The 21,930-nt window shown below is 40.4% G+C and overlaps 2 protein-coding genes across 9 annotated transcripts in view; one reads left to right on the plus strand and one right to left on the minus strand.

Moving 5' to 3' along the window:
• Window positions 1-342: 342 nt before the first annotated feature.
• Window positions 343-10,349, plus strand: CLCC1 (chloride channel CLIC like 1; the record flags this gene model as incomplete). The annotated part of the gene is given in 12 exon segments (XM_082053153.1): window positions 343-627; window positions 1,431-1,522; window positions 3,290-3,385; window positions 4,290-4,397; window positions 5,360-5,581; window positions 6,720-6,860; window positions 7,969-8,062; window positions 8,376-8,473; window positions 8,549-8,695; window positions 9,278-9,571; window positions 10,097-10,309; window positions 10,311-10,349. Coding segments are annotated over 12 exon segments (1,599 nt in total). The 5' UTR covers window positions 343-572.
• Window positions 10,350-11,229: 880 nt separating this feature from the next.
• Window positions 11,230-21,930, minus strand: part of GPSM2 (G protein signaling modulator 2) — a 29,838-nt gene continuing 19,137 nt past the window's right edge. For 7 of the 8 annotated variants that reach the window (XM_082052702.1, XM_082052704.1, XM_082052701.1 and 4 more), the window contains 12 exons: window positions 21,274-21,409; window positions 20,584-20,726; window positions 19,969-20,092; window positions 19,577-19,692; window positions 18,389-18,544; window positions 17,498-17,606; window positions 16,945-17,074; window positions 16,288-16,358; window positions 14,069-14,245; window positions 13,157-13,319; window positions 12,802-13,019; window positions 11,230-11,838 (listed from right to left, as the gene is read on the minus strand). In XM_082052702.1, the coding sequence (XP_081908828.1) occupies window positions 11,674-11,838; window positions 12,802-13,019; window positions 13,157-13,319; window positions 14,069-14,245; window positions 16,288-16,358; window positions 16,945-17,074; window positions 17,498-17,606; window positions 18,389-18,544; window positions 19,577-19,692; window positions 19,969-20,092; window positions 20,584-20,726; window positions 21,274-21,409 (1,708 nt within the window). In that variant the 3' untranslated portion in view covers window positions 11,230-11,673. The remainder of the gene's footprint in view (window positions 11,839-12,801; window positions 13,020-13,156; window positions 13,320-14,068; window positions 14,246-16,287; window positions 16,359-16,944; window positions 17,075-17,497; window positions 17,607-18,388; window positions 18,545-19,576; window positions 19,693-19,968; window positions 20,093-20,583; window positions 20,727-21,273; window positions 21,410-21,930) is intronic. The other variant, XM_082052708.1, reaches the window with a different exon arrangement.

Here is a 21,930-nt window from a genome sequence, read left to right on the forward strand (position 1 = left end):
TCAGTCTATGTCTGAGCCTCTTCTTGTGACTGTGAGCTGTTCTTGTGTTCTTTTGCTTGTATTTACAGGCAGACATATAGGAAAAAGTCTTAATTCAGTAACGGTGAGCAATTACCAAATAACAAATCCGTGTGCAGGAGCAGGGAGGGGATGCAGGTGCTGGGAGCTGCTGCTGGTTCCCGCCGCAGATGAGCGTGTTTGGGCGGGGGGCGGGCGGGACGTGGCGGGCGGTGCGCGCGCCGGGGCGGTGCCGCCGCTGCCGCCGGGTTGCGCGTTGTTTATGTCTTGGCCGACTCGTCCACCCGCTGCCTGTCCCGCCCGTGTCGCGTCGCAGCCGCGGCGGCCCCGCCCTCAACAGCGGCCTCGGGGCAGGGCCCGCCGGCGCGCGCCCGCAGCGCCTCCCGCCCCTGAGGGCCGGAGTCGCGCGCGGGGCCGCTCCTCAGCCGCCGCTTCGCCGCGGGCCCTGAGCGGCCAGAGCGGCTCCTCGGGGCGGTGCCGGGCCGGCCGCGGCAGCGCCGCCGGGAGGGGCTGCGAGTAGCGCGGCGACCCTCCCCGGCGGTAGGGGCCTGGCGATGCGGGGCGGCCCCGGGCCGGCCAGACGCGCCGAGGCCGTGTGCGGCCCCTCAGGTACCGGAGCGGGCTGAGAGCGGCAGGGCGGGCGGCGGCGCGGTGTGGGGGAGCCGCTGACTGCAGCCCGGGTGTCCGGGCCCGTCCTGCGCCATGTCTGGGCCCTCGTGCCCCAAACGCGGTGACCTGGCGCGGGGGAGCGACGGAACCGGGAAAGGGGCCGGGAGGCCGCGGTTCTGTCAGCGTTGTTGTTCGCGGCTGAGGGAAACACGGCGAGAGCGAAGCGGGGAGCAGCGTGCGGGCTTCGCTGTTTTACAGCCGTTTCGGCGCTGGCGATGTGCGGCCTCTAGCGTCGTACGGTGCCCCGGGCCGGGCTGTGCGGGGCTGCGGCTCGGGCGGGGGAAGCGGGCGGCCGGGCCTGTGCGAGCAGCGCCGGTCACGCTGGCCTGGCTGCCCCGGGCGGGCGGGAGCGGCCTGGCGGGCTCTGCAGGGCTTGCCGCGGGAAGCGGCGTGGGGATGGGTGCGAGACCGTGTTCAAAGCCAGGCCTGTGCTGCTTGATCGTGTTTAGCAACGTCGATTTCTACGGCTGCTGGTCATGACAGCCAGTCACACAATACGGTTTCAGTGTTGCTTATAATTGCTAGTGTTTTCGTTGGGGAAAAAATGATACAAGTAAAGTTTAATCTGTTCAGTGGAGAACTGAGTTTTTAAACAACTCTGTAGAATACTTTTTCGTGTTTTAAGATTGTTTCTGTTTTTTCGTGTAGACTGTTACATGCTGAACTAAATATCTGAATTTCTTGTTACGTCTAGTGATACAGGATGCTGTTTCCTTTGGTGTTGTGTGCAATTGTGCTAATAGGGAGCGGTAAAGTTCAAGATGATGAATGGATTGACCCCACGGATATGCTCAATTACGATGCAGCATCAGGAACAATGAGAAGACCTTACAAGGTAGAAAAAGTGCATGAATACATGTCTCTCCCAAATAGTCCTTCAGCCACGTGCGGTTGAAAGATCATCCTTAAATTGTGAAATTAGAATATAATAGAATTGCTGCCTTTTTAAGGTCTTACAAGGTTATATCTAAACCTATACACAGAAAAATGTTTTGTGTCCATTGTTAAAATTGCAAGAAAAAAAATGGCAATCTACGTTATAGTAAATAATTAACTCAGGGCCTTTTAATGACCAGTTTCCATTGCAGACTGATGAAGTCAGAGGAAACACACTTTTTGTTTTTTTCATAGGTAGTGGTTGATGGTTTATGCAGGTTGTGGCTCCACAAGTCATTTCTTTGAGAAGCACTGGGTTAAACAGCTCTTGCTAGTTTCTGAAGTATAGTGTTAAATATCTTGAAAATTAAGTTCCTAGTGGATAGAATTTGGGGGACTTGGGCTTAATGATCCCCAGTAATATTGGAATAAACCGCATTGATTGTGTGAGAGTATTAATGAAAGTCAGTGGTATTTTGTAATACTGGACATGAGAGCTTTCAGAAGGAAGATCAGAGTAGGAGTTGAGTGCTGTACTGTTAATAATTCATGAACATTGAGGAGAAGATTAAATATGAAAAGCTAGTTTAAACAAAGTGAATCATACTCTATTGTCTTCTGGGAGGGGTGGACTCTACATATATCCTGAGATGCGTATTATTTATCCAGTACACATGACACTGTAAAATGTGGTTAGTTATATGGGCACCCTTGATTTTTTTCATTCTTCAGCTTTCAGGTTTTGCAGTTTTGAATAATACTATTTTAATGCTTCACAACATAATTTTCTGAAGCTTAAAAAATGCAAACTGCATTATTTTTCTTCATGGAGTTCCTCAGCCTCCACTTGCCGTAAGTCCACCTGATAGTCATTAGAATCCCTAAAATTCAGCAGCAAGCTTTGGAGTCTTTAAACTTGGTGCCCTACTGCTTTGGATTTTATTAAAAATATATGCTAGGAGTTTTACTGTTGTCTCCCATGAAAACAGAACTGCATCTTAAAGGAGAAGACTGCTTTGAGTTAGGTTAGTCAGTCTGTCCAGGATTTCCCTTCTGTTCTGCAACGAGAGGTTTTAGGCAGGCAGGCTGTGTGGGCCAGACAGTCCTCAAAACTTCATCTCAGCAGGAGGTCACTGATTTGTGTCATGTTGCCTTTCTTTTGGAGACTTTCCTCAGTGTGCATACCTGGTTGTGTAGAAGCAGCACCGTTAAAACTAAGTCTGAGCAGTTAACATTAAAAAAATTGGGTGTTTTGGAGTGAAGAGGGAATAAGAAAGGAAAGGCATGCAGCCCTGAATGAGGTTTTGTGTTTACTTTCAGTCTGGCTGGCTGTGTGGCCAGCTGGACTGGGAATTGGTCTGGCTGAAGGCTGCCCCCTCGCTTGCTGAGTCAGTTTTTAGCCAGGGGGATTATCTAATCTGATGCACTGCGTGGCTCACCAGCACTCAGAGGAGGGGAAAGGGCAGCTGGGGGAGGACAGAGCAAGATTTCACCTTTTGAAGGCAGCATACATTTAGATAAACTTAAAGCAACTGTCTGTTTGGAGCCTAAAATAACAGCAGAGATGCAGCTGGAGTATTGTTTGGAGAGTATTAGCAGCAAAGAGCCGTGCTCAGTTCTTAGCTCCTTTGCTTCTTTTAAAGTGCTCTGACCATAGAAGTGTAACATGGCATATTGATCAAATTCTTTGATTCTAAAAATATGTGTTTTTCTTATGTAATTTTAGGCAAACTATCATGACTCTGAGGATAAAACTGTGGATACAGTCAGTACTGAAATCTTACCAAGTTGTTCCAGGGAAGTAGTTTCCTTGCAACAGAAGGTTTGTTGTGGAACTTCAGAATATTTTCCAACCTAGTTTGTACTTTCTGATTATGCCTGTCTGGACAGTAAAGAAGAGGTGAATTGCTGCCATAATTTGTGAGACGATGCATTATTTAGGGGGAACCTCTTTATTCAGAGGAGAGGCTGGAAGTGGTTTGAACTCAATTCCATGTTACTTCTCTCTCTACCAAGGTCTATTTCCTACAGTGTTTTATAGTGTAACAGAAATTGATGGGGGCTGTGTGTTTCTGCCCAGTGTCAACAGTTTAAACCTGGTGTTGGGATGTTACCACCGTACTGGCCAAAGCTTAGAAACCTGACCTTTCATTTTCACATTGTTCAATTCTGTTGGATTTTAAGGGGTGGGTTGTGGGTATAGAGAGCACATCTGTGGCTGACTGTAATATGCAGTGCTGCAGCTCTCAGGAGCCGCTGCGAGACCTCCAGGCTGCCGCTGCTTCTGAGATCAGGAGGATGCGATGATGTTTGTGTAGATACTGAGGCTCTCACTTCCCTCAGCCATTTGGAGACCACATGGGATATGTAGTTTTAATGTTGTTTTAGTTATGTAGTATCTTTTGCAGTTTTCTTTATTTTTCTGATGTAAACTTAATATTTAAGGAGATCTAGATTTTTAGGTTTTCCTAGTCTTCCTGAGGGTAGCATTCAAACCATATGATGAGCAGGTCTGAAATCTCTGGTACTGACCAGTCCCATAACAAGTAGTGTCTTCAGCGACTGCATATGCTTTTTATCTGGTGTACGGATCATGGGATTGTTGCTAAACTAAAGAAATGTGCCTCTGTTAATCCGGAGTTTTGTGTGTTGGCAGGGTTTTTTTTTCTCTCCTGTGAACAAGCTGGTATGAACAAGAATTGAATCAAAGTATCTTTCCGTTGCAGATTGCAGATTGTGAGAAGAAGCATGCCAAATCACATGAAAGCCGCAGCTTTTATATTTTTAAGCGATACTTGAATAAGATCTTAAATGAAGCTGGAAAACTTGGCCTTGTAAGTATTTGAACAGTCATTAAAAATTGATTAGAATTCACGTTGCTACTTTATGTGCTTTTCATGGTTATCAGGTGTTGATTAATTGTTCCGGCATACTTTAAAGTAAAATGAAGGGAACTGAATTGCAAGGGAAAAAATGATAGAAGGATGTGCATCCAGTATTGCTGTTAGCAGTGTTTGCTCAGGGGAGAGTTTCTCTTTGGTCTGTATGCATCCGAAGGAAGACTATGTGAATTCAGAGTATGTATCTGAATATCTGTGGCTGGGACGCAGCTACAGTAATATCCCATTCAGTTCATGTTAATGGTTGTTAAATGTGAAAGAGGCAGATTTTGCTTGTTTGTTGTAGACCTTTTAGGCCTTTGTTTTAGACTCTGCCCACCTTAACCATCTTGGAATAGCAGCTTATTAGAGTTTGCATATAAGAATCACCTTATTAACTTTCTTTATTACGTTGTTTTTGGAGGGTTTTTTTTCTGTTCCGAGATAGAGAAATAAATTTTTAGCAATAAGCAAAATCAACATTTAACAAAGAACATTATACTTAGCAACGTAAAATTTCTCCTAATAGCTTGTACCTGTAATATCCAGCCATGATCAGGGCACACATAGCGCATTTGTAATTATTACTTGTTAATGAGAAGTGGCTCTAAAATTTTAATAATAGGTGAGATAACTCGCTTCATTCTTTAGTTTTTTGCTGTACAATTGAAAGAGAACAAACCAGTTGAATTCATGTTTTATATAGTTCAGAAGAATGAACAAAAAGGTTATAGAATCATAGTCCCTGTCCCATTCTCCCTGTCCCATGTCTTCATGCTGCAGTCTACGTCAAAAAGGTGCTGGTACGTAGCGAGGGTATATAATCAGGTTTTTGCCTAGGAATAGAGTTTTTTGTATGTACTTCTATTGCCAGATTAGCAGCTTTTAACTATTGTTTTCCTCTGCTTTTAATTCAGCCTGAGGAAGATGTGGGCCATGTCCATTACGATGCTGAGATCATCCTTACAAAACAGACATATTTGGAGATCCTCAGGTTTCTCAATGAGGAAACTTGGCAGTCAGGTGCTGTGGATGATGCACTTAGTGATATTTTGATCAGATTTAAGCATCATGATTATAAAGCTTGGCACTGGAAATTTGAAGACACGTTTGGAATTGATCTATATAATATGTTTCTGGTAAGAGAAGAAAGAACTTTTTTTGTGTTTTTTTAATTGCTGTTTTCTTCAGTTTCTTTGTGCAAGTCAATGAGTGTTACCATCTTAACTTCACATGTAAAGCAGTTCTTTCCGTCATACAGTGAGTCACTTTTTGTTTCATGGCTGTGGAAGGTAGAGGTGATGTATTCTATTGAAGTACGAATTCAAGGTTTTTTTTCCCCGTGGTCTTCTTTTCTTACTGTAGCTTTGTAGGTTTTTTCTGGTTCGCTTTCCTTCTTCACTTCCTGTCTTTTATATGTTTTGTGTGACTCATTAGACTCTGATGCTTTCTTGTGACTTAAACTGATGGCTCGTGCATTATACATTTTCCAGATTTGTCTCTTGTTCAAATATATGCTGAAGCTGTTGGCTTCTGCAGGAGTTGGAATATATTCATATTGAGACAAGTGTGTATTTGAAGTCTTACAGGTCAGAGATTTTTGTGAATTTTGTTGGAAAAAATTGTGTTGCAAAGGAGAGCATGACTGGGAGAAAATGTCATACTCTCTAAAATGGAATTAAAATGTGCTAAGCCGTGGACCTCTGATAAGTCAAAGCTCTCTGAATAAGGCTTTACAATTCATAATATGCTAACATTTGATGCTGACATGATCTTGAAAGTAGCCTGTCTAGTTTTGAGGGGTCCATGGAAGCCAAATGACAAATGTGAACTGTCAGTAGCATAACCTCGGATGGAAAGAGACTGTAAAGTGCTTCTCTGAAGTCCTGCTGCTGTTCCCCAATTGTAACTTTGTCTCTTAACCAAACTGCCAGAGTTGGCCACTGTGGCTCATACCAGGCACATACTACACAATTACTGAATTACACCAATTCTATAATTTTAAAGTATGGTGGGGAATGTGATAACTATCATAAGGAAAAAATAACTAAATATCACAAGAAGGAAATTAGCAACTGCAACACAAGGCTGTGATCACGATGACCCATAGTAATGCTGTGAAAGTGGCCTGTACTGCTGTGAAAGCAAGATAATATTCTTTCCAGTGCAGTATGTAAATGGTACTAGTAAAAAGACACGTTGAAAGTTCCTTCGTGTGTTCTGGCAGTAAGCTTGGAAAATTCCAAATCTGGATCACTTTTCTTTCCTGTTTTTCAGATACTCTTGTGCCTAGTGTGCATTGTAATTGTAATAGCTACGGAGCTCTGGACACATATTCATTGGTTTGTTCAGCTTAAACGTGTCTTCTTAATAAGTTTTCTAATCAGTTTTGCATGGAATTGGCTTTACTTATATAAGGTAAGTTGTTCTGAAACCTTAGTGGCTTTTAGGCTTAAAATTCTAGGATTATTGAAGGAGTTAAGGTTATTTAGTTCCTTTAGTTAGTTTATATAAAGCAATAATTGACGGCAAAATAGATTATGTTTATTTTGCATGTTGACAGGTGTAGTAGGCTTAAAGAATAAAAGAGACCCTGCCAGTTTTTCTCCTGCTGCAGAATTCGTAATTTCTCCTGCACAGAATTCATAAAGCAGTAGAAACTCTGATTTCACTGTGTGGGCAAGGGAAATGCGAACCCTGTCTAAAGCAGCCTGGTAGAAAAGTCTTATGAAAATATACTGTGGGGAGTTTTTTCTTTCTGAAATTCCCTGAGTAAAACTGCATTTAATGCGTGATAGACCAGAGATAATTGCTTCATTAATGGTGATAAAGTAGCTGACTGTAGAATGGTATTAGTTTTAGTGAGGAGGAATTTATGCTAGTAGGTCATAGCCCAGCCACAAAATCTCAGTCCTTGCATCTCGTCATTAGAACTAAACCGCAGGGTGTCAGAGCTGGGTGGCTCTGGGCCGTGGCCGGGCTGCCCTGCGGGGACTGACACGGAGTCACTGAAGAGTGTCAGAGTTTTTCAACAGATGATTTGCCTTTGTTATCATAAGTTGCAAACCATAAGGCAAAGTATAATGAATACAGGTAGTTGTTAATGGGAATTATTTAGAAAATAAAAGACAATGTCCTGATGTTTTAGTTAGTAATTGCATGGCAGCTGTCTCTGGTTTTAACGTAGAAACATTTTAAGGAAAGGGGATGTCAGGTTACTTTTGCCCTGAGCTTGTATCTTTGAATATTGAAGTTTGCTCCTTAGGTAATTTGAACTCCATTTGGAGAGTAACTTAGAGGTAGCCATCTTGGTAGTCTTTATCCTTTCTTACAGTTACTTACAATTTAACTCTGTCAAATTGTCTAGGTAGCAAACTTTTCTTAATACAGATTTACCCAGGTAATTATCCCAAACCCGTGAAGAGCAAACATTTTTAGCTCAGGTGCAGATCTGCATGGATGCAGGTGTTCTCTGCCCAGCACTGCCTTGTTCTATGTTTTCCAAGTAATTTTTATTCTCCTGCAGCTGGCCTTTGCGCAGCATCAAGCAGAAATTGCGAAAATGGGGCAGTTCGATAACGTCTGTGCTGAGAAGCTGAACTGGAGGGAAAGTCTTTTTGGTAAATACTTGTTTCGTTATTTTGTAGTAGTATTTAAGATCTCAAAATGCTCAGTAATAGTATCCAAGAACACTGTAATTTCTTCATAAGAATCTTCTTCAATACATCTCCATGACAGGATAAACTACACTGCCAAACTAATCTCAGATTTTAAAAAATAAATCTCAGATGTTTAAAAATCATTCTCAGCTTTGAACCATATCTAGAAGAGTTCTCTTCCATCTATCATTGAAATGCTGCTTTCTGTGTTACTGCTGTGTCATAAAATACATGTTTTAAAAGTAGTAAAATCACATCTCTGCTTTGGTTACAGAATGGTTCAGAAGTCAGTGGACATTTCAGGACGATCCCTGTCAGAAGTACTATGAGACGCTACTAGTAAACCCTGTCTTGCTGGTTCCACCGACGAAGGTATACACCGAGCCTCAAGAGACTCTTTGTGTTTATGTTTGTGATCGGTGGCAACACTGTATTTGTATTTTCTAGGCATTGGCAATTACTTTCACCAGCTTTGTAACTGAGCCTTTGAAGCACATAGGACAAGGTATTGGTGAATTCATCAAAGCACTTATGAAGGAGATACCGCTTATTCTGCAGATTCCAGTGCTAATTATGATGGCTCTGGCTGTCCTGGTTTGTATACCTTTATCTTACATTAAAAAGCTCAGTTTCAGTTTTTATATATTAAACCTATCGATATTTAAGTATTATTATCTCTTATATTGTTTATTTCTTATTTGTACTACTGAATAGATGTCTTAGTACAGATGAAATCATTTCTACAAAGGATTTTTTTCTTAACAAAATGTTTATAGTACAGTTCGTTTAGCAATTAAAATAGTTATGTTTGCATTTAAGCCACATCGGTCCCTACTTCCCAAACTGCTTAGAAGTTTAGACTCTGTGACAGTTTATTGCAGCATCGTTCCCATTTCTTCTTTTGTCATTACACAGTGATGCATTAATTGGCATTTTGTACAAGAAAAGCATTGAGTTGGAGCCTTCAGCATCTTTATTGTAGCACCAAAGGAACTAAAGCCTGGCAGTTCCTGTGCTGTGGTCAGACTGCAGAAACCTTGAATTTTACTGTAGCTGTTCTGATCACCTGAGCTTTTCTTTCAGTGTTTTTCAGATAGGTGACTTGGAATTCCCTGTGAAAACTGCAGGCTGCAAATAATTGGTGTTTTGTGTTTGTTTTTTTCCCCGCTACCCCAGGCTTTCTGCTATGGTGCAGGATCATCAGTGTCTGTGTTAAGATGCTTAACTTTTCAGAAGAAAAGTCTTCCTCCTCCACCTGCCAGTCAACAGGAGAGAATAGACTTTGGGCAGTATGCTGGGAGCACCCCCGATGGCTGTTATTCGCAGAAGCTCCCTTACATTTACAGAGGACCTTACGACAGAGGAGATGTTCCTGTGAGACCGGGAAGCGGCAGCAGAAGTCCTGACGTCGTGCACACAGGCGACAAGCCAGACACACAAGTAGAAGAGCCTCACAAACCACAGCCTGGTGTATGTTAGTCCTGGTGCTCTTTTTGCTGGGATTAAATTTAATAACTTTCAGTGTTTTCTGCTAGAATACATTTAAACAACAGTCTTAAGCCAAATCTTGGAGAGGAGTTAAGGAAGTAAATATTCCCCTATGGAACAGTTCTGTAGAGGTATCTGTGGCATGTTTTGTTCTGGAAAAATACTCTGCAATGGCCAACTGTGGCGGGAAACTACTGAATTCAAACTCTACTTTTACAGTAAAGACATAAATAACTTCTGTTGAGAGACATCAATGCTTATGTTAGTCTGGGCAATAATAATTACCCACAAAGGCGGGGGGGAAAAGCAGCGCTGACTTTTCTGTAAACTATAGAAAATTAAAAACAGATTGATACTCTGGATTCTGCTTAGTTACTGTTTCCCCAGGAGAAAAAGATACTAGTTGTGCTCTGGGGGAGTTCTGCCCCTTGAGCTGAGATGCACCTGAAGCAATAGATGCCATCACTTTGGATTGCTCAATTAATAGCTTATTATTAATTTTTACAGAATAGATTGCACACTGAGTCTGAAGTCTGTAGAGTAGAAAGTATCACAGCTGAAAACCTTACTGAAGAACATGTACTTGAGCAGCAGAAACAGGAGACAGGCACAGCAGAGCGAGAGACTGGAGAAAATTGGGATCCTAATAAAAACCTAGAAGGGAAACGTTCTGCAATGGACCCCTGTGAAGAGAAGAAAAAGAGCGGCTCACATGACTCACAGGAAGGAGACCCCAAGCTCTGCTGTAAGTTTTGTTTAATCTTTAATTGTCACATACTTGCTAGTTCTGCTCTAATTCTCAAATGTACAACAGAGGACCCGAGTAGGGAACTCATCGTTGGTCAGAGCATTAGCATGTGTAGCTGTCACATGGGGTTTTAAGAACTGAGAGGCTGAGTATATTTACTGTTTCTGGAATTTGAAATCTGGTAAAATAATACAACTTCAATTGGCCAAAGAAACAGGCTTGTGGGTGTTGCTGCATGTTTGAAATAGGTACGTTTTGAGTAAAACACCCTGTGGTGGGAAAGCACTGAAACTCTGTGATTTCACAATACAGGCCTAATCAGGTAACTGTCAAACAGCCTGAAGAAAGTTGCTGATGTAATTCACATAAGACTAACTGTACCTCAGCTTGAAGTCTCAGGACTGTCTGTGTTTTATATTCTTTAAAATCAGTCTTAAGTAAGTAGAATTGCTGCTTGTTGGCTCAGTTCTAGGACAGCTTAATTATTTTATTCTAGTTTAATAATTTGCAGAGGAGGGAGAAGCTGATGTTGTATCAGTTAATTTTTTAGGGTGATTCAAAGCTGAATAGGGAATGGGAAGCACTGAGTACTGAAGATCAGCAGGGTGAGCCAGTGCTAACACATGGGTTTGGAAGAAAATTTTGTCATTTCTCCTTAAATGCATAAAGAGGACAGTTTCAGTAGAAATCATTTTTCAGTGCTAAAAAGCTGCAAGAAAATGGAAAACATTCGCTGTAATTCAGGAAACATTTAACTAAACATTACAAAAAATCAGCATGTTTTGAAAAGACTATTTTTATATTGAACAGAATTTAAACTAGGGTATGATTTTTTTTTAATAAAAATTATTGCAGAGACACAGCTTGGAAGAAAGAAAGACAGACTAAGTCCTGAAGCTATTTCTCAAATTGTTTTTATTTTTTAAAAAAAGTATAAATGAAAACCAGACCTTTTTCCAGGGAGGTACGAATCAGGAAAAAAAAAAAGTTTTCTTTGAAAAGAACATACAAATTTAAGTCTTGCACTAGATGGAGATAGTGGTGGAATCCACATATCAGCAATGAGAATACCCTGACAGGAAGAAAAATCCTATTAATGTTCATAGACTAGAGGCAGTTAAGAGGGAGATACGGTAATCGGTATCTCAGACACTGCTGAAAGCAGCTGGCAACCCATAACTACTGGTCATGAGTGTGATGCTGCTGCTATTTATACAAAATACTATTAGAAAGGGGACAAAACTACTTATTGCAGTCTTCTGTAAAAAGGCATGTATGTTTTTCCAGCAAACAAATTGACAGCCAGGATGCTACTGTACAGTACGGGCCTGTTTCTTCAGCTCGTATCTGGTCCCTTTATAGTTGAGGGAAGATGGACTCTTTGTTCATCCATTCTCTTGGCTTGGGATCGTAAAATCAGGCTGAAAAAATCCTCATCGGGTACAGTTGGTCCTTTTGCAGCTGATGGAGGAGCACATCTTTGATCATCCAGTCTGGAACCCTGCAGACAGACCAAGCGATAAAGCTGCATATTTACAGGAATATATATAAGAGAACAATAGAAGGCAAAAATTACTAAAAGCTTTTGGTTTTGGATTTAAAGCTATTGTAAGGATTTAATTTTTAAGTTTTGTTTCAAGTTAGTAAGTTAAGAACGCAAGTGTAGCTAAAATGGTTCATCCAAACCACCTGTCCACATGTATCTGAAAATAACCCCAGAAGTTAGTTCCTGTTTATATTGCAGAATGAGATTTTATTGTCCTTTGTCCAGAAGAATTTTAGCATTGGTATATGTGGTATCTGTAGTCTCATACAACACAAAATTTGTATTTTGAGATCCTTATCAACCCATCAGGTAAAACACCAAGGTTTTAAAGTCTCCTTGCTCTAAATGCTCTGACCGACAGTCAGACACCTCCCTTGGGAGTTGTCATGAACTATTAAACTTAACGTAACTGGAATGATGATCGCTATCCCCACTACAGCTTTGATACTGATTTCTTTCATTTGATCAGTTATGATTCCTGGTATATCATGGGTCTTCATAACAAGACAGATCTAAGCACTGTTTCTTAAAATTATTTTGCATGCTCCCTTTAATGGCCTCGCTTGTTTTCCTCCACCTTTACAGCATTTGTTACTTTAAATGGTTAACATGGTATAAATACCAAAATTCCACTTAGCTAGACACCAGATCATTTGGAGAAAAAACAAAATCAAAACAACAAAAAATAAACTGAAAAAATAAAAAGCCACAACCCACACAGAAAACAAAACACCCTTGTGGGGGGGAAAAAATCCTTATTTTTTTTGTTCTCTGTGTTCTTCCTTATCTGCCAAATCAATGTGTATGTTAAAACACATGATAAATTTAGTTGCTGACTTGACAGAACTAAATAGCAAGATGCACAAAATCAAATCCCCAAAGACTCAGAATCTGAAGAATTTTTATGAGAAAACTCACCTGGCATTTGATCAATGTATCAAAGAAGTCGTCATCCAGTTCCCTGTTGCTGGCTGCCATGAGGTGCCCCAGGACGGAGCGGCGGTTGTGCTGGCTGAGCCGCAGGCCGGGCAGGTGGCTCAGGCTGGCGCGCTGGTCGTCCAGCCGGCGGCTCTGGGAGCTGGCGAGGAGGTCGAGAAACTCATCTGTGTGCGGGGAGACCACGGAAGTGGAGAAAGCTGGGCAGGAGGAAGAAAACAAGTCAGCCCAGAAATAAGTTCCTTTCCACGCTATGTCTTGCATACAAACACATTTGTTTAAAATAGAATTTGGCAGGAACCAAAGTCAGATTTAGATTTCACTTTTTAAAAATTACATTTTCTTATTGTTTTAGGGGGCGTAGAGGATGTTGCCACTGGAGCAGCTGAGAATCTGTTCTTCTCCTGAAAGTAGCATCTCTGATCGTCCATCCTGTTACTCTGGAATCGACTCAGCAGATCAAAGAACCCTTCATCTGCCACTGTCTCTCGACTGTTTTTCTGAAGAGGAGAGAAGAGTTAGGCGTATTTTGAACTCAAGTGTACCTAAAACCAGGACAACTGCTCCACAGTTGTGTTCCAGTAATATGTTTGATGTTTGTGTATCTTAAATCCATTAAATCTATTTGTATAAACACAGATATTTTTAAGAGGAAATGTTAATAATATGGCAAGCATTTTTGCAAGGTAAAATGTGTTAGAAATGTTTCATTCTCTGAAACAGAAAGAAACAGTGCTCTGATCAGGTAAACAGTTACTCTGCCTCAACCATGAATCCACCAAAAACCCCAAACACCCATGAAAGATAAAAACAAGAACAACAATGAACAGATCCATCATCTTCTCAGGTCTGTGCTCAGAAACACTTGACTCTCATCTAGATCAAATGACTCAGTTCTTTTAACTGACTTCTGTCAAGAGTGCAATAACCTAAAAAATATTTGTCAAAAATATCTCCCACTGCCTGAATCAGAAAAAACAGAGTTTGGAGAAGTAGGGTCTAGAAGAGACTACAAGTAAAACATAGAAAATCCATCAGAAAAAAAAAATGCTGCAATAGTAGGGAAAGTTTAAAGCTGGCACCAGCAGTGAAAGCTGCAGAATGGCAGATTCTGCATTGATTTACAGAACCGGAGTGTTTCAGTCAAGTAAACACGTGTGACTGCAATGGACAGCTGCAGGAGTGTGTTTTCTGGGATTTTATCAGACAGGTGAGCGAAGCCGTGTTCTCCACAGCTCGCCAAACCTACCCTCTGGGAGTTTGGAAGTCGATGATCAATAGAATTACTGGCATCCTGCAAAACTTTGGGAGTGGTGCCGTTTTTGTACTTTTTGCCTTTTAGTCGATTTACAAAATGCAGTTTTGCTGAAGGTTTGGCAACCAGTGGTTTCTGCTTAGCAAGAATCTCACTGTTCCAGTTCTGAACCTAAGAAAACAAGAGTCATGAAATTAAACCGTCTGATTTTAATTACCTGTACTGTTACCTCTTTTTTGCTGCTGCTTTCCGTCCCCAGAGTGAAGCAGCTTTACATTATTTAGTTCATCCAACCATGAGGATGTGAAAACTTGAATTCTGGTTCTATTACTTGACCTGTGATTACTGAGCTGTTGTTACCTGAAGCAGGTTAGTGCTGTTACTGATCAGTCTTGTTACTGGACTGTGGTGTGACACCTGATTGATTAAAATGTGATCAAATGGTATAATTAATCAAACAAGCTGAAGTTTTCCTTGTTGGCTGCAGTGCAGGAAATGTGGTTCATGTCAATGCTAAAATGCAGCTGCCGTTTCCCACCTGACATTCTTATAATTGAAAAGAAAGAAAAAAAAAATCCATAGTTTTACAAAACATGGGAATAAAACAAACCCTTATACAAACCCAGATACTCAACCAGCCTTCTATGAAGTCCTTGGTATATACAAAATTCCCAGAAAAGATTGAAAAGGAAGAGGGAGAGGAATGCCAGCACAAGAGCAAACAGGAATAACCATCTCATTTCACTGAAGAAGAGAAGGAATAGCTTTATGAACCTGACAGATTTTCCCTCAGTTCTCTTCTAAAATAAACAATTATCCACAAAATTGAGAGCTTCATCTACAGCTGACAAATGCTTATAATAACTGAATAAAAAAACATGTTTTTTCTTCATTCAACATCAGAAATTGTGAACAAAGTCACAAATCTCTCAGTAACACAGCCTGCCCAAATGTTGCCTTTTACAGGCTTACTTAAGGTAGGCATGCAGAGTCCAACTCAGAGCTGGCATCTTGTATGGTCAAACCATACTGTTCACGTCATACATTGTACTATACATTGAAGACATTTCTGGAATTAATTTTCAGAATCTATTATGTCAATATGTTGAAAAAAATCCCCTTATAAGAGCTAAGCTGCAGTACTAGGTTAATACTTTCTTACAAAAATACAGACGAAACATTTTCGTATATTTAGGGCACAGACTACCACAGGCTCTGTATTTTAAAGGAGACCACAGATAAATAGATCTGGAGAGTAAGAAAATACAGCTGATACTGAGCAAAGCCTCACGGCTGCCTGCAGAGGGCTCCCCCTGGGCTAAATGCACCATCTTTTTAAATCGGTGCACAGGCTCTTCAGCCGTACCAGCTGTCCCACAGTAGGCTCTGGGATTTCCTTTCCTGGCTGGCAGACGCGCCGGCAGGCTTTGCAGCTCTCCAACAGGTGTGACTTTGATATCCCAGTACGGAGGGAAAAACGGCAATTTCAGTCTGCCACTGGAGTAGTTTGTGTAGAACTGCCAGTGCGTCATTTAAAGGCAGACAGAATTTGAAGGAAATCTCTCAAAGACTGACAGAAGGGTTTTAACCAGGAACTCCCAGCTCCAAGAGATTTCTCTGAGCTTGGGGTCAAGTTTCTTTCCCTGTCTGTCACTTGGTTTCAGCATTTCTGAAATAGCATCTGTGCTCAAGCTGATGTTGAAACCCCCTAATGGCTTGTGAGTTGGTTGAAATGCCAAAGTGAAAAACAGAACATGTCTTTTAAGTGCCTATAAAATTACCAAGGAAAAAAAATGTTCAGAACAGCTGAGCTAAAGCTTAGGAATTTTACTCTGAATCACTTTCGTGCTGGACCCTGAAACCACTTTTTAAGAGATGAAATGAATTCCTTTGATGCAGACTACAGGACCCTATTCTTATTTGTGAGGAGAATAAAACAAGCATTCCACAAGCCTTTCCAGCCATTATATATGTAAGATGCTCACTGCTACCTACATGACAAAAGTATTGTTAGAATTGTTAGACTTGTTTTTGCCTAACTTTTAAAATCAACTAAATTAAAAAAGAATGCAAATGATCCATCAACATTCTACTGAGTTCTTTCCAAGTTGCTAACTATAGAACTTCTGAATATGACTAACTGTTCAAGGTGAACCCTTAGAAACATTTCATTGCAATCTCAGCGGCAGAACAGAAAGAAGGAGAGTGCCAACCTTTTCTGGTGTTAGTTTCATAAGTTCCATGTTCTCCATACTGTGGCGGCGTCCTACTCTCGGTCTGGTACCTTCAAGAAAGAGTCAAGTTCATCTTTTTACCATTAAGATTTATGGTGCCACCTTCAAAGCTGTGGCTGTACTCATGTAAGGTCCAAGATACAGCGAACTAGAGTTCCAAAATAGTGCAGTTAAATCCATCAGCAGAGAATAACTAACCACTAGTAAAAGCACCCTTCAAAACCACACCCATCTGAGCCATGTAAGTTGCTTTCATGGGCCACAAGAGAAGGGCTATGGATCTTCAAACAGAGGAACATTGAATGAACTGGGTTCTACTGTAACCCCAGGAAGAAAAACAGGAAAGACATAATTTGGCAACAAATAGATTAATCTTCCCCATTAAAAAGAACTAATTAAAAAGAAGGAGGGACAACACAATGAGAAACATCATATGAAGAACTAAGCAGTAACCTGTCATTCACAATGTAAATCCTCCAGAACAGGAGGAGCTGAAGGGCCCAATACTGCAAAACCCACCTCTTTTGCTGGTGGGGAAAAACACCTGCATACTCAACCATGTGTAGTCATAGAACAATGCAAACAGATTCTTTGGGAAGTTTACTGTTAGAAAGTATTGCAAAAACAGGCACGTACCATTCAAACTGTTCTCTACCACGTGGCTTTCTGACATCATGGAGTTGTTTGTGCTGTAGCTTAATCCGAGAACCATTTGAAGATCTGAGAGATTAAGTCTAGCAGTGAGCTCCCCACTTCTGTCTCCTACCTGCAACCAAATAAAATAAGTTCTATTACTGTAAACCAAATACACACATATGGAAATAAAAAGCAAACCTTGTTACCTAGACTTCTGATTAAAAAAGGCTGGAAAAGTTTTCCTGGTTGGAAACTGAGAGAATGATCCTTTTAATGAAGTACATAACAACTAAAAGGCACAAACCAAAGCCTAAAACAACCTCTGCTGGGCTATTAACTTGGATTCCATGCTGACATTATTGGAGGTGGCACAAGAGCCAAGGAGCTAGTTGCAGTGAGACATGCCTGAAATAATTTGGAAACAATTATCTCAGAAATAATTCAAAATTCATTCATTATTCAAAGTAACGGGCGTGGACACACCTCCATAAAATCACTGTGTAAGTGAGAGCAAAACCCAACAGCCAGCATACACAGAGTGTGAAAATCCTACCTCTCTTGAAATCTCCAAGTGCCTTTCTGCAAAATGCATCGCTTGGTCGTGATTTCCCAGAGCAGTATATGCATTCCCCAAACTCCAGCATGCTCTTCCTTCACCAATTCTGCAAAAATAAACACATTTTCAATTATATCTTTACCTGCTGAACACTAGAGGTCAGGTTTTCATAATATTGCCACAGTAAGATTGCTGTGCTAAGAAAAATGAAGGCTATAATCAGAAACCATTCCAACACATATTCTGTTTAAAGGAATGTGATCAGGGTATAACCATAAATATGAGCAAATCTAATTAAAAATTAATTTTTAAGCTCACAGCAAACAAGTCACTCAGTTTTGCCAGCATGAAAGATTTTCTAACCTACTTTGCCTTTCCTCAGATTTCATGCCTTATTCTTCATATATTCTGCTTATTAAGTCAGAAGAAGTGCATTTAAATGTTGTAAAAAAATTAGCTGTACCCAACGTTATAAAAAAGGCCTTAGAAATTACTACAAAATAAGCATTATTTGCTACTGTATTACTCTCCTCTCCCCATCCTTTACATCCTCTTACATTCTTAACTTGTGGAGACATATTCTTGTGAAGGTATGCAAAATTATTATAATGAAGTCATGCAAAAGAGATCTGCTTTTCCTTCATTTACATAGAAGATGCTGACAGAAGAAGACAGAGACAGTCATTCCTCAATTCCTCTTTCATCTCAGACTCATTAGCTGCAACACTTTCACAAGTCTTTTTTTTTCCCCATATGAAGCTGGAATCCAGCATCGTGGGGAATTCACATTATTTCAGCTGTCACATCCAGAAGACCGACAGCAGAATCACAGGTAACAGGATTTGGTTTAAGTGTCATACAGATATTAAACAATCTCTTAGGACTTACTTATCATTTAATTCCTGAGCAATCACAAGGTGTTTCAAATGATAATCAATTGCTTTTTCATAGTCCTGAAGCAAAGTGTAAGTGTTCCCAAGGCTGTAGCAGGCCTGTGCTTCCACGGCTCGGTCTTTAAGCTGTCGAGCCAACTGTAACGTCCTCCTGAAAGAAAGGGTTTGTCACTTCAACAATCACTGCATGGAAAACTTTTTAAAAGTATACTTGTGCAGCTAAAGATCAATTATACAAATTAAACAAATTAGAACAGTGGGCTGGCAAAATAGCTGCGAATAAATAACTATCTTGTAAACGCAAGACTTTAAATGTCCATCTTCCACTCCCCTCCACTGCAGCCTATTTCCATTTGCTTTATTACAGAGCAGACTGACTCCTCAAACAGCATCTTCTAATTTTAAATTAGTGCTTCATCAATAATATATAGCAGTTTTCCTGACAGTATGAACCTGAAACAGTTCAGTACCAGCATTACAATAAATACTGTGTATTCTCCATCAACACGAGCAAGACAGACCAGCCTGCCCCGCTGGGGCAAGAGGAATTGGAGTGCAAAGAGGAATCCGCTCAGTATTGTGGCTTTTTTCCCTTTCAAAAAGAAGGGGTTAACTCTGATATCCACATAAGATGCTAATGACACATGCAGTGTATTTTTGCTGAGCTTCTGTTTTCCCAAGTTACAGGAGCAACTGCTTAGTGGTACAGAGATCAAGAAAAAAGTCTTGATTGAAAATACAGGCTGAATATGTAAAATCATGTTGACATGCACCACCGATCTCAGCTGTGAGTGCACCTGCGACAGCTGCCCATTTCAGGTGTATTGAGATTGTTCACATCATTCCAGAACTTGCTAAGCGCTAAGACAGTAATGCTTAGTTCTAGACTAAAGGGGAATATAAATGCCTATGAACAGAAATATGTCTGCAGTGCTGAGAAGAATCTACTTAAAGTAACAAAAAAGTTTAAAAAAATAAAAAAATATTAATGCTTCCTCTGCCTTAGAAAAACCGCAATACTTAAACAACTAGGGAAAAACGTTGTATTTGCTTAACAAGTGCAGCTCTCTTTTAAGTATATGTTGAAGAGATGGCTATTCTCCAGTGAGCTAAAGCACTAGGCACAACACAAGTAAACTATACAAGAAGAGGTATAAGTTGTATTTATTAGCAGTCAACTAACTTGTAGTATTCGGAAGCGGTCTCAAATTCACCCAGGAATATATAGGCATTTCCAAGATTGCTGTATGCTCTTCTTTCCGCTGATCTATCACCAAATTCTTTTGCAATTAGGAGACGCTTAAAAACATGAAATAACTGCGTTATTTACTCAATTTAGTAACATACATTTGCACACAGAAAGGCATGCTCATAGTTTTTCCACCATGCATCTATATCTGTTCTTTAGGCCAACGGTGCTTGAAAAGAACAGCCAGACTTGAAGCTGTCCCACTAACATTTAAAACTCACATTTTAATGGATACAAGACAAGATCCAACACAATACAGGTAACTTCAGATCAGGAGCACCTGGTGATATTTTGCTAGAACAGAGCTCACTAGCACATTGTTGTACCTGTTCATGGGCTAAAACCGCACTCCTGAAGTTGCCCAGAAGGTAGTGTGTGTTTCCCAGGTTTCCAAAGGCACGTCCTTGTGCTGCTCTGTCCCCCAGCTCTGTTACTATTGACAGGTTTTCCCTGTGTTGGGGAAAGTGAGAAGGGGAAGAACAGTGACTTTTAAGAGTTTGTTTTTTCTCACAGTCATTTAAATAATTTTTTGAAAAAAAATCTTTCCATTTATATAAAGGAAAAGGTAGTTATTCTACTTTGGCCTATTTTACTGGCCTTTATGCAGGCATAACTCTGTCACTGAGTAGGAAACATTTCCTGCAAGATACCAAACTTAACTGCACTCCTACTTAGGCTGGTATGCTCGCTTCTAGTTCCAGAGCTACATTATATACAAGTATACTGAGATCCTACTGTTGTCTCAGTCTGGTTTGAAGAGTAATACTGGATTCTAATATAAGGGAAGGACTTAACCAGGGAAGAGAGGTACAGTAAAAATGAGGGCATAACAAAAAACAGTGCACTCTAGGTTAGTTCGTGACACCACAGATCTCCCAATATTCTAATGAACTAGGATGATCACATCCTGTCAATCCCCAACATTTAAAGCTACTACTTACTCATAATAATTTGCAGCTTTTTGCAAAGCATTTTTCACATCATCTGGAAGTTCCCCTGGATCATGAGTCCCCACACTAGCTACATTTTTCCCTTTAGAGTGATACACATTTCCCAGGTTATACAGTGCTCTTGCTTCTCCAACCTAAACCAAAAGTAAGATAAGGCATTAAAATTTTATGCTTCAAAGTCTTGTGTCCCAACAACTATTAGTACAATCCACAGATGGGGAAAGAAGTTTGTTAACTGGTTGTCAACACATGCTATTCCCATTCCAAACATGTTCTTATCACTCACCTTACTCCCACTCAGTCACATCCCTCAAATTATTTTGCATACTACCTCCTTTTGAGGTGTAAGATACATAATCATTCTTGAGGCCAACTATCATTAAAAATTAAATTTAGGAAAAAAAAAAAGAAAACACCACAACAACAAGCAAACAAACTAAACAAAAACCCCCCACACAACTGGCCATAAACAAAAACCAACCACCAACCAGGATAATAGTTATTAATCTGGATCTACAGTCTTCCACATGCAGACAACTAACGGATTTTTACTGTCTAGATGTAATAATTGAATACTCAGTATTTACTTCCCTCTGAAAGGTGGCACACTCACTACCAATACAACAGGGTTTAGTTAATATGTATTAACAGTTTACTGCCAGGTTCCTCAGGAATTCTTACCTTATCATTAAGCTCTCTAGAAATATCCAGATGTCTCTGACAACAAACAATAGCTTCATCAAAATTCCCAAGTACCTTTAAGGTGTTTCCCAGATTCCCACTAGCTTTAGCTTCTCCCAGCAGATCTCCAATTGTCCTAAAATTGCAGAAATAAAATATCCAGTAAATAGTTTATAATTTGAAACCAAGCAGAGGATCAATGTATGGTAGACAACTGAAAGAATTTAGGAAAATAGATTACAACCATGTAAATGCATATGTATTCAGTTCATTTTATATTTAAACATTGTTCAGTCTTTGGCTATAGACATTTGATTTTGTTAGTGCTGTTTGTACAACAACTAGTTTCATGGTATTGATCATCTACTTAACATTAAAAAAATCACTTCCTTTAGGAAGAGAATAAAGAGGAAATTCTTAATGATTATGTAGAAAGATGGTGCCCAGCATTAGCAAGAGGTTTAACTGTTTCTGCATTTTACTTGACTATCACAGTCTTGTGTTATTTACAAGACATACTGGTCCCCCAGAAGCTCAGATGTAATATTACATTTCCAGATTCTACATGAGAGCAAGGCAGCAGACTGCCACTGCACCACTCACACTGTGATACTTGGGGAATAACCCAACAAAACCAGTTCCCACAAGGTTACAGAA

Source organism: Streptopelia decaocto (assembly GCF_964273445.1).
Source record: "Streptopelia decaocto genome assembly, chromosome: 5".
Classification (NCBI taxonomy): Eukaryota; Metazoa; Chordata; class Aves; order Columbiformes; family Columbidae; genus Streptopelia; species Streptopelia decaocto.